Source organism: Chlorocebus sabaeus, chromosome 9 (assembly GCF_047675955.1).
Source record: "Chlorocebus sabaeus isolate Y175 chromosome 9, mChlSab1.0.hap1, whole genome shotgun sequence".
NCBI classification, from domain to species: Eukaryota; Metazoa; Chordata; class Mammalia; order Primates; family Cercopithecidae; genus Chlorocebus; species Chlorocebus sabaeus.
Window position 1 is genome coordinate 112,640,631 of NC_132912.1, and position 12,230 is coordinate 112,652,860.

Here is a 12,230-nt window from a genome sequence, read left to right on the forward strand (position 1 = left end):
CTGAGCCTATAAGTTCTCACCTATCAGAGAAAAAGGGATCAGAAGTACCTGGTCTGATCCAAGTTTATATGTCAACACCTCCATTGGGGGTTGAAAATAAAGCCCATCGTGATCTCACAAGCTTGCCAGCATCTAAAAATTTTACTCTGATATCTTTCAGGAGCTTCCGAATAGATTTATTGTGTTTTCAAATCATATTTCTGAGCAAGTATATCATTCTTTTTTTTTTTTTTTTTTTTTGAGACGGAGTCTCGCTCTGTCCCCCAGGCTAGATAGAGTGGGGTGGCGCGATCTCAGCTCACTGCAAGCTCCGCCTCCCGGGTTCCCGCCATTCTCCTGCCTCAGCCTCCCGAGTAGCTGGGACTACAGGTGCCCGCCACCGCACCCGGCTAGTTTTTTTGTATTTTTTAGTAGAGACGGGGTTTCACCGTGTTAGCCAGGATGGTCTCGATCTCCTGACCTCGTGATCCACCGGTCTCGGCCTCCCAAACTGCTGGGATTACAGGCTTGAGCCACCGCGCCCAGCTAGCAAGTAATCATTCTTAAAAACAGTCAAGCAAAAACGAAGCTTTCTTTAGAGCAGGACTTTCAACACTGGCTGCGCATTAGGACTATCTGGGGAACATCTGACTTAACTGGTCTGGAGTACAGCCTTGGCTTCAGGAGTTTTAAAATGCAAAAATGTAAAAGTCCAATATACTTTCTTTCAAGATCATTTATTTCTTTATAGAATGTGCCTTCCATTTAGGTACATTCTGACTTAAGGATTTTGGTGGCACTACTGGATGTTTAGTACTGATTATAGTATCAATATTATCAGTCACTAACTTCATCAATAAAGTTAACACAACCAAGGATGAGCACAAAATCTTCAACTGCAAACTAAAAACCAACAAAAACAAACTGGAGCTCTTCAAAAACATCCTCTGCTTCCCGGTCATCACAACCTGCCTCCTCATTTCCACATTCTGACCTTCATCACCACCACCATCACATCATCACGTTTCCCCTGGTGACTGGTGGATCAGACCCCCACAGAATCATGAGCCTCATCAGTCTCACTGCCACTCCCCTCCACAATGCTACCTGCCCCCATCGACACTCAACACTTTCCCTCTTCCTACTTCCTCATCCTTCAGGCCCATCACATTCATGTTCTGGGTGAAATGCAACTACCTCTTTATCATCAATATCAGACATGATGAAAGAAGTCTCAATGCCATAACCAACAGTTAGGATGTGGTAAGGGGCAGGGGCAGCAACAGTGAAGGTGAAGAAGACAGTAACAGGCAATGGCTGAGGCAGTGAGGCAGCTACCACTGAAGTGAATACAGTGGGCCCTGGTGGCTGAGGCAGCTGTAGCCACAAGGAAAACAGCTGATGACAGTGACTGAATGGGTGAGCAGCTGGAGCTAAGGAGAGAACAAAATTGGTGCAATTATGTAAGTCCTAGCCATTGAGGTGGCACTGGTTGAAAAGGCAGCCAAGATGGAGGAAGTGAAAGTTGTAGCTGATGACCCTCGTAATTTGTAATAAGGAGTAAATGAGTTACTATACGTATGGCACTTAGAAACAGTTCCTGGCAAATAACAAACGTCATGTAAATGTTTAATGTTATTAGAGTAAGACGTACAACTAACCATAAATGCAATGTGATAAATCGTGTAATAGGGTAAATACCACTTCTCCTGAAGGCAGGGATGATGTCATCTCTGTATCCATGTACCTATAAATAACATATACATATGCTTACTCGAAGATGGCTAAATCAAATTCACAACATCATGTCTATGATTTTTTCAGACTCAACGAACAGTAATGAATCTTCAGTGACAGATAGGCTCTTGCAAGGTGCTGTATTATGACATCTGCTCATTCCATATCCTATGACTTTTCAGAAATGTTAGAAACAGTCAAGAGCTAAGCAAAGTGTGCAGGAAAGTAGGAAGCCAAGAGCAACAGGCCTAGTCCATGATGAAACATTAGCCTATACACTGCCAGATATTTTCAAACTATGCCTTACAGAGAATGACTCACTTAAAAGTCTTGCATATACAGGTCTGCTTTTAGAAATAAGTTCCCACAACTTCAGCCTTTATCACAAACAAGATTTTTCACTGATTGTACATGAAAAGCACACCATACTTATCTCACTGGTGGCCAGGCAAATTAAACATGATAACATGTGTGAAAGCACCATGCACAGCACCTAATACACTGCAGGAGCTCAAGAAATATTTGAATCTGGATCTGAAGCACCAACTGGAATTCCCACATGTCTCGTTATAAGAATGGAAGGGGCTCGTTTACTCCAATTTCAGCACCTTAACACAGGCATAGATGCTCTTCCAGCATCCATAGCTTTAGAGGTAGTGTTTTGTTTCTCTGTTGCACAGCTGAGGGAAGGCTAAGGGACTTACATACATTAGTGGTTAATTCTCACAACAATTCTCCAAGGCAGGTTTCACTATTCTCATTTTACACATAAAGGAACAGGAGTTAAAAGGAGTTAAGTACTTGCCCAAATCAGCTGGATCATCAGGAACCAAAGACTCAAGGTCTATGCAATTCTCAAGTCCATGCTCTATTACACCATATTATCTGGGGGACATAACAGAGGCTTAAAGTGTTCTAAGACAGAAGCAAAACAAGTGAGCTCCAGTTTCCAACTGGGATCTACAACCTCAGGCAATTGAAGCTTCCTAACCTCTATTTCCTCATACATTACAAAAAGAAAAAGAAGTTATCTTCCAATTCCAAGTTTGATGATTCCATCACTTTTTTCCTTTCTTTACTTTCTTTTTCCTCCTTCCTCTGCTACCTCCTAATATGGTCCAAACTGTGTGGGATACATCTATATTTTTTAAAGAAAAAGGATCTAAAATTGCATGCAATTATAGCATTGCTCTTCCAAACAGAGATTAGACAGGCATGGTTTCTTATGTACTTTAAGAGATCAATTTTTCAGGCCAGGCGCGGTGGCTCACGCCTGTAATTCCAGCACTTTGGGAGGCCAAGGCAGGCAGATCACGAGGTCAGGAGATCGAGACCATCCTGGCTAACACGGTGAAACCCCGTCTCTACTAAAAATACAAAAAATTAGCCGGGCGAGGTGGCGGGTGCCTGTAGTCCCAGCTACTCAGGAGGCTGAGGCAGGAGAATGGCATGAACCCGGGAGGCGGAGCTTGCAGTGAGCCGAGATTGTGCCACTGCACTCCAGCCTGGGCGACAGAGCAAGACTCCATCTCAAAAAAAAAAAAAAGAGATTAATTTTTCAGTCAGCTAAAAAAAACAAAAAAAACAAAAAAAAAAACGTGGTTCTCCTGAGTAGTCGGTACAACCATACTGGCTTACATGGGATAGAAATACAGTAATACACAACTTTTCAGAATTCAGGTTTCTGGTAACCCATCAGACAATTAACCAGTTCTGGGGAGAAGGGACAGCCAAGAAATATTTCCCAAAAAGACTGTCCTAAATGCACACTCAATTTATAAAGCACAATAATATAAGCTTTTCTCATTTTGCAATCTTATGATCAAAATTGAAAGCGAATTTCTAAGATAATCAATAAAGGACTATATTAGAGAAATACAGAACATTTTCAATAATAACCTATCTCCTCCTCCACCACCATCCCCCCGACAAAAATGGAAAATGCAAAAAAAAAATAAAATAAAAGTTGGAATTCTCTAAAAAATGGTAAATATATAGAAACAGTAACCAACCACTTAGGAAGCCAAAAAACAAAATGGTTTTTAACTTCCAGGTACTCACGCCCAGTCATGATCTATTACTAATTACTTACCCTCTTTTCTCACCCAACCTGGGGTTGGGGTGAAGATCTAAAATCCTTTACAGATGTTCCATCTAATTTCCAGACAAAATTATTACCTGTTTCCACACCTGTGTCTCCTGAGTGTGTCACCTCGTGAGGTTCAATTATTCTTAAATTTCTCAGCTGAAAATCCTGGTGATTCGCCCTTAAGGAGAAAAAGAACAGGAAGTTGCAGACTTTGACCACAATAAAAGTGGCAAGGCTCAATCAGAAGAGGCACTGCTTAACTTAACAGTTCTCTAACATGAATCAGAAGAACTCTCACCCCCATTACCAGTGGCAGAATAAATAAAAGTTTGATGTGAAACTTGCGGGCGTAAAACATCGCCATTGCAGGTTAACCTTCTCAGTTCTAGCTTTCAGTTCATAAATTCTCTTCAGCTATGTCTAACTTCCTGTTTAACTAGACTAAGAAGACTTACTTTCAATGACTATGTTTTTTCCTTACACAAGTTCTATTTGATTCTTTCTCACATCGGCCTGTTCTTTCTTTATGGTGTCCTATTCTTTCACTCTGGTTTCTATGCCTTCTCTTTGTGCCTTCATTATTTTAGGCCCTTATTTTATAATTTCTCCCATACTTTCAAACAGATCTTGGGAGACTAACCCTCATGTCTGCTGGGTCTGCTGCCTCTCCCTCTTGGTGGTTCATTCCTTCTGTGCTTTGTGATCGATCTTTTAGCTTATCTTCAATAGAGGCTATTTATCTATAAGAATGTGATGGGTCCTGGTTTGTACAAGCAGTTCTGTGATTGCTTGCTTCTAAGACTTTCACATTAATTTCTTAGCTAGAAGATTTGCACACAAACTTCTTGTTCCCATATGGGGATAGTCTAATGCCCTGGACACCTGGCATGAAGGTCTATATCTGCATCTGATAATTTTCCCAGGCTCAGGTTACTAGTATACCATTCAGGTGTTAGGTTCCCTCTACATTTTTGGCACTTGAGGATTTCTCTTTCTTTCAAGTTCATTCAGTCAGCAAATATTTATTGAAAAATCTTCCATAATCCAGGCCCTGTTCTGGACACAACAGTGAACAAAACAGACAAGATCTTTGACTTTAACAAATGTACATGGGGCAAGGCAGGGAGATTGGGGAGAGGATAGGGAAGAGAAGGCAACAGACACAAAACAAGTACACAGTATGTTAGGTAATAAGAACGTGTTTTGTGAAAAAAAGTAAAGCAGGGCAAGGGGAAGAAAGCATCAAGGAGGTAAGGGGAAGGATTATTTCATACGGAGTAGCCAGGGACAGCCTCTCTGGTAACAGACAACATTTTAACACAGACCTAAAAAGAGTGAGGAAGCAAGCCATGTGAACGGCTAGGGGAACAACGTTCCAGGAGAACAGCAAGTGCAAAGACCATGAGGCAGGAGTATGTCTAATGTACCTGAGGAAAAGCAAGAAGGCCAACACAGTGTGATTGTATCAGGGGATGGGGAGGTAAGTGGTTCAGAGACAACGTCATAGAGGCACCAGGGGGCCTACTGTGGGCCATAGAAAAGGTTTTGAATTTTACTCAGCTATGAACTCAAAGTTGATTAAGTTATAATTTAACCGCATGTTTACATGTTGGTAAAGATAGAGAGGGACATATTAGCTCAGTCTACCACACAGCCAGAACCAGATAACCAGGCAGCTTTACCAATGACTCTAGGTCTGCTTTCATATGGCTGTGACTTTAGTTTTACTGGACAGAATGGGATGTTCTTAACTAGGGTAAACATATTATTCTTTCATAAAAAAGTAAGACACCCCAATATGTCTTGTAAAATATAAATACAAATATTCTCAACAAAATACCAGCAAACTGAATCTACAACAACATAAAAAGGATCATCATCGCCAAGTGGGACTTATCCCAGGAATACAAGGTTGGCTCAATATATGAAAAATCAATTACTATAACAGGCCATATCAACAGAATAAAGAACAAAATCTACCTAGTCTTCTCAACAAATGCAGAAAAAGCATGACAAAATCCAATGTCCCTTCAAGATAAAAGTACTCAGCAAACTAGAAGAAAAAGTCCTCAACCTGACAAAGGGTATTACAAAACCTACAGCTAACATCATTCTTAATGTTGAAAGACTAAATGCTTTCCCCTATGATCAGGAACATGACAGGGATGTCTACTCTTGGCACTTCTATTCAACATCGTGCCAGAAGTTCTATCTAGGGTAAGGAGGCAAGAAAATGAAACAAAAGGCATCCAGTTTAGAAAAGAACAAGTAAAACTATCTCTATTTGCAAATGACATAATCTTGAATACAGAAAATCCTAAACAATCCACAAACAAAATTAGAACCAATAACTGAGTTCATCAAGAACACAGGATACAAAAATCAATATTTAAAAAATCAATTTGACTTCTATATCCTTGCAATGAACAACCCAAAAATAAAATTAAGAAAAGTCTATTTACAATAACATCAAAAACAAAAAAAAGTTAGAAATAAATTTAAGAAAAGAAGTGCAAAATGTACACCATAAAAACTAAAAAAGACTGCTGAAAGTAACTGAAGAAGACCTAAATAAACAAAAGCTATTCCATGGTCATGGATTGGAAGGTTTACTATTGGTAAGATGACAGTACTTCCCAAATTGATCTATAGACTCAACGCATTCCCTGCCAAAATTCTAGCTAGCTTGTAGGCTGAAATTGACAAGCAGACTCTAAAATTCTTATGGAAATGCAAGGGACCCAGAATAGCCAAAACAATCTTGAAAAAGAACAGAATCTTGAAAAGAACTCTTCCATCCCAATTTCAAACTTAAATACCAGACAGTGTGGTACTAGCATAAGAATGGACTTACAAATGAGTAAAACAGAATTAAGAGTCCAGAAATAAACCCTCACAACTGTCAACTGATTTTTGAGGATGCCAAGACCATTCAATGGGGGAAGGAATAGTCTCTTCAACAAATGGTGCTGGGACAAGTGAATATCCACATGCAAAAGAATAAAGTTTCCAACATGGCAAAACTCCATTTCTACAAAAAACACAAAAATTAGTCGGGCATGGTGGCATGCACCTGTAGTCCCAGCTACTCTGGAGGCTAAGGTGGGGTGGATCACTTGAACCCTGGAGGTCGAGGCTGCAGTGAGCCATTATAGCACCACTGCACTCCAGCTTGGGTTACAGAGTAAGACTCTGTCTCAAAAAAAAAAAGCCAGGCACAATTACTCATATCTGTAATCCCAGTACTTTGGGAGGCTGAGGCAGGCAGACTGCCTGAGTCCAAGGGTTCAAGACCAGCTTGGGCAACATGGCAAAACACATCTTTACAAAATTTACAAAAATGAGCCAGGTTTGGTGGTGCACACCTATGGTCCCAGCTACTTAGAAGGCTGAGGCGGGAGGATCGCTTAAGCCAGATAGGTTGAGGCAGCAGTGAGCTGTGATCGCCCCACTGCAGTCTAGCCTTGGTCACACAGAGAGACCCTGTCTCAAAAAAAGAAAAATGAAGTTTAACCCACCTCATACCATAAACAAAAATTAACACGAATGGATCACAGGCATAAACATAGGAGCTAAACTGTAAAACTCTTAAAGCACAAACATAAGTCTGCCTGACCTTGGATTAGGCAATGACTTCTTGAGACACAAATCAAAATGCACAGCAACAAAAGAAAAAAGAGATACACTGGACTTCATCAGAATTTAAAATGTTTGTGTTTCAAAGGATACCATCAAGAAAATGGATGACAACCCACAGAACAGGAGAAAATATCTGCAGATCTGTTGAGTCTAGTATCCAGAATACATAAAGAACTATTACAAGTCGCTGGGTGCAGTGGCTCACGCCTGTAATCCTAGCACTTTGGGAGGCTGAGATGGGCAAATCACGAGGTCAAGAGATCGAGACCATCTTGGCTAACACGGTGAAACCCTGTCTCTACTAAAAACACAAAAAAATTAGCTGGGTGTGGTGGCGGGCGCCTGTATACAGTCCCAGCTACTTGGGAGGCTGAGGCAGGAGAATAGCGTGAACCCAGGAGGTGGAGGCTGCAGTGAGCTGAGATGGCGCCACCGCACTCCAGCCTGGGCGACAGAGGGAGACTCTGTCTCAAAAAATAAAAAACTATTACAACTCAACAATAAAAAGACATATAACCAATTTTAAAATGGGCTAAGGATCTCAATAGACATTTCTCCAGCAAAAGTACACAAATGACCAAGAAGTACATGAAAAGATGTTCAATATCATTAGTCATTAGGGAAACACAAATCGAAACCACAATGTGACACCACTTCACATGCACTAGGAAGGTTATAATAAAAAAGACTGACAATAACAAGGGCAAGTGAGGGTATGGAAAAAATTAGAACCCTCAAACATTCCTGATGAGAATGTAAAATGGTGTAATGGCTTTGGAAAACCATTCCTAGGTACATAATCAAGAAAACTGAAAATATATATCCTTATAAAAAGTTGTACACAAATATTCATAGCTGCATTATTTGTAACAGCCAAATTGTAGGCACAACTCAAATGCTCAACTGATAAATGGATAAATAAAAGCGTCTATCCATACAATGGAATGTTATTTGGCAATAAAAAGAAATAATGCCAGGCGCAGTGGTTCACACCTGTAATCCCAGCACTTTGGGAGGCCGAGACGGGCAGATCATGAGGTCAAGAGATAGAGACCATCCTGGCCAACATGGTGAAACCCCGCCTCTACTAAAAATACAAAAATTAGCTGGGTGTGGTGGTGTACTCCTATAGTCCCAGCTACTCAGGAGGCTGAGGCAGGAGAATCGCTTGAACCCAGAAGGGGGAGGCTGCAGTGAGCAGAGATCATGCCACTGCACTCTAGCCTGGCAACAGAGCAAGGATCCGTCTCAAAAAAAAAAAGAAAAGAAAAAAGAAATCACACCTCGACATACATGAACCTTGAAAACATGCTAAGGGAAAAAGTCTAATACGAAAGACCACGTAGTATATGATTCTATTCACATAAAATGTCCAGAATAGACAAATCTATAAAGACAGGAAGTAGACATGCAGTGTTAGTGGTTGCCAAGGGCTGAGGTGAGGTCGGGAAAAATGAGGAGTGACTGATTGTGGGTAACAGGATTTCTTTTGGGGATGAAGAAAATGACCTAAAATGATTGTGATGATAGTTGTACAACTCTGTGACTATACTAATAACTTGAATTGTACATTTTAACAGATGAATTGCATGTAAGTGAGTTGTATCTCAATAAAGCCGTTATAAATTTTATAACGTCTCTTTCTTGTGGACAGAGATACAAGTCAGATTCTCACCCAATTTCCCATTACTTCATACATAAGTTTCTAAGCTGATAAGTAAGTGATCCCAACGACTGGTTCAGACACATGACTACAGAGTTGGAAGGTTATCTTTTTTTTAGAGACAGGGTCTTGCTGTGTCACTCAGGCTGGAGTGCAGTTGCACAACCTTAGGTTACCACAGCCTCAAACTCCTGAGCTCAAGCAATTCTCCTGCCTCAATCTCCCAAGGGCCTAGGACTACAAGCATGTGCCATCACACCCACCTGATTTTTTTTTTTTTTTTTTAATAATTTTCTGAAGAGACAGGATCTCACCACATTGCCCAGTCTGGTCTCAAACTCCTGGCCTCAAGTGATCCTCCCACCTCAGCCTCCCAAAGTGCTGGGACTATAGGTGTGAGCCACCATGCCTAGCCAAGGTTATCTTGAGGTAATCCTATTCATTCATTTTACAGAAGAAAAAAGCAAAGATAACTTACCATAGGCCATATAACTCAGTAGCTGCAAAGCCAAGACCAGAAACCAGGTCTGACAGGTGAGCTCAAACTCTCTGTGAGCATCAACACCTCCACCTTTCTGTCAGGATCACAGGAGCTACAAAGCAGCTCAATATTACAGCTGCTCTGCTCTTGTCATACCCTGTTCTCTGTAGAGTCCAAGATCTATCCACCCTTCACTCGTTTGGACAAATAAAATTCTTAAGTTCTCTTTTAAAGCACAATTATCGTTAAATGTTAAGAGCTAGAAGAACATACCTCAGCGACTATCCAACTCAATTCCTTCCTCTAGACCAGGAAATCAAGAAACAGAGATCACATGACGAGCTCAAGGCCTTACAGGTAACTGCTGACACAGCCAGAACCAGCGTTCAGGCCTCCCAACTTCCAGCTCAGTGCTCCTACCCTTCCCAGAACTTCTTCGACCTTCACCTTCTCAACTTCATGATGAGCCACAAAGTGGGTAAGGGGCAAGAAGCATGCGGCGCACTTTCAATCTTTGTGTAAGATGGTTATGGCAGCACTGGAAAAGGCCTTCTCCCTCTTTTTCAAAGAAATTCTGGCAGGGTTCCAAATACCTCACCCCCCTGCAATCCCCAGTTCATGGGAATCACACATGTGTAGTGTTCAGCACGGGGCAAAACAAGGAACAAGATGCTCAATCACACCTAGTGGGATGAGACAAGGGTAAACTGGAACAAGTTCCAAAGTTGGGAAGTAGGCAATGTTGTCTTTGCCTACCCAGAATCGATCCCTCCTTTCGATGGGAACCTTGGTTTTCCTTTTGAGAAGGTACCCTCTCCATTTCAGTCCAAGGGATTCAAAGGAGTCTTATCCACACACCCATTAGGTTCTGGGACCCAGGGCTGGTCAATCCCTCCCTCTGGCCATAATGATTGCTTCACAGATGAACATCAGAATTAAGTCAGCCCAGTGAGAATCAGATCAGGAACTTCTGCTCCATTAGGAAGGAGGGTTCAACTTCTCTGCTGGGGCTGTCAGCCTAGAGCTGTCATAACCTGCCATAAGGAGAAAGTCTGCCTGAGAATGAAGCCGATACTGAATAAATCAGAGCCAAGAGATGCAAAAGAGAAGCCAAGTCTGAAGCCAATGTTGGTGGTGCTCCTGGAGTCAGCCACACTAGAAGCCAGCTCAACCCTATTTTACCTAAATCAATTTGAGTTCAGTTTCCACTACCTAAACTGAAAGAAGTGCTCACTTTTACACTGGATGGCACTCAAATTCTACCAGTAGGGGAGGCACCCACGGAAAATGGCCTCCCCTCTCAGCCTGTCACTGGACTTTCCTTTGAGGTAAAAGACTCTACCAGCTGGTGTAGAAAAGACTCTTCTGCTCCTAAAAGGCTGTGCGTCCATAAATCTAGCACAGATCACCTTGGCCCTCGAAGGCCACCTGAGGCCTGCAGCCTAACTCATCATTATCCACTTGCCTGACTCCATTTCCAGCACTTCACTTACAGGAAGCTCCTTCCAGATGGAAGTTCTCCACCCCTCCCCACATACTTCCACAGGGGGGGTCTGGTTTTCTGTTCACCGCTAACAAGCTGTGGCAAGGGTAAATCCAGGTCAAGGTAGGTTTGGGACCCCCCTACTTACAAACACAAGCCAAGAGCCATAGTCTGTGTTCGGCAAGAAAGGCTGGCCCCGCTGCAAAGTGACTGCCTTCATGTCTCAAGTGATGGGCAGGTGGGTGACCCCTTGGGGATGGCCAGGGAGTGGCCTGTGGCCTCCATGAACTCTGAACACCTCTCTCCGTCTCCCACTTTATCAGAGGCTCTGATAAGTATACCCTGGTTATGGGAGGGGAATAAACTAAAACATGTTTAACTTGAGGCCGGGAAATTATCCTTCTCACCTTCCTGTGCCCAAGGAGAGCCCAGGGCAGGCTACTGGGGGGATTTTCCTGGAGGTTATACCAAAATATCCCCTTACACAGCCTCTGAAACCATTTGGGTGGGGAGGAGCCCGCGACCGTCTATCCTTGTGGCGGTGACAGATCAGTAGAGCGAATTGCAGGAGTCAGTATTGTCGAGATTGTAACTTGAGGTTTAGATTCCTGGGTAACAGGAGCGAGGGCAGAGGCTCGCCCACCTCGCCGGGCACGAGGAGGGGCCAGGAGGGGCCAACTTCCACCATGAGCGGGGCCTTCCCGCGGGCCAGGATCTGTGACGGCCGCCGCCCCCTCGGGCCGAGTGCTGCAGTTCCGCGGGCACACGCGTCCAGGAACCGGGCTCGGGCCGCCCCCGTGCCCACCGACCCGCCGGAAACGAACAGTATCTCGCCCGGCTTCATGGACCCCCTCCCCCTTCTCCCGTTCCGGGGCTCCGGAGAGCGCGGCCCTAGCCAGACTGCGGCGGGCCGGGCTCCTCACCGGCGCGTCCCTGCCTGCCGAGGTGCAACACACGCGGCCGCGCAGTGAGAGCTGCACGCTGCCCGGACGGCGGCTCCCGGCGGAGTGCCCTCACCTTACTCGCGGTGGCTTTCTGGAGGCTGCCATTCGGCGGTGACGTGCCCCAGCCCACGTCAGGGGAGCGCAGACCAGCTGATCACCCGCTGAAGGGCCGGCGCGAGGGAAGCGCGAGAGCAGGCGGGCGGCCGAGCGCCGGG

General features: G+C 43.6%; 1 protein-coding gene across 7 annotated transcripts in view; it reads right to left on the bottom strand.

Annotated features, from left to right (window-relative positions):
- Positions 1–12,230, bottom strand: part of XPNPEP1 (X-prolyl aminopeptidase 1) — a 61,300-nt gene extending 49,070 nt beyond the window's left edge. Inside the window, exons 1-4 of one of the 7 annotated variants that reach the window (XM_073019318.1) lie at positions 12,089–12,169; positions 9,862–10,622; positions 3,895–3,983; positions 1,641–1,726 (exon numbers count right to left, since the gene is read on the bottom strand). In XM_073019318.1, coding sequence (XP_072875419.1) covers positions 1,641–1,722 — 82 coding nt within the window. In that variant the 5' untranslated portion in view covers positions 1,723–1,726; positions 3,895–3,983; positions 9,862–10,622; positions 12,089–12,169. Of the gene's footprint in view, positions 1–1,640; positions 1,727–3,894; positions 3,984–9,861; positions 10,623–11,478; positions 11,609–11,994; positions 12,012–12,088 lie in introns of those variants that run through there. The other 6 variants (XM_038009547.2, XM_073019320.1, XM_073019319.1 and 3 more) reach the window with 6 other exon arrangements.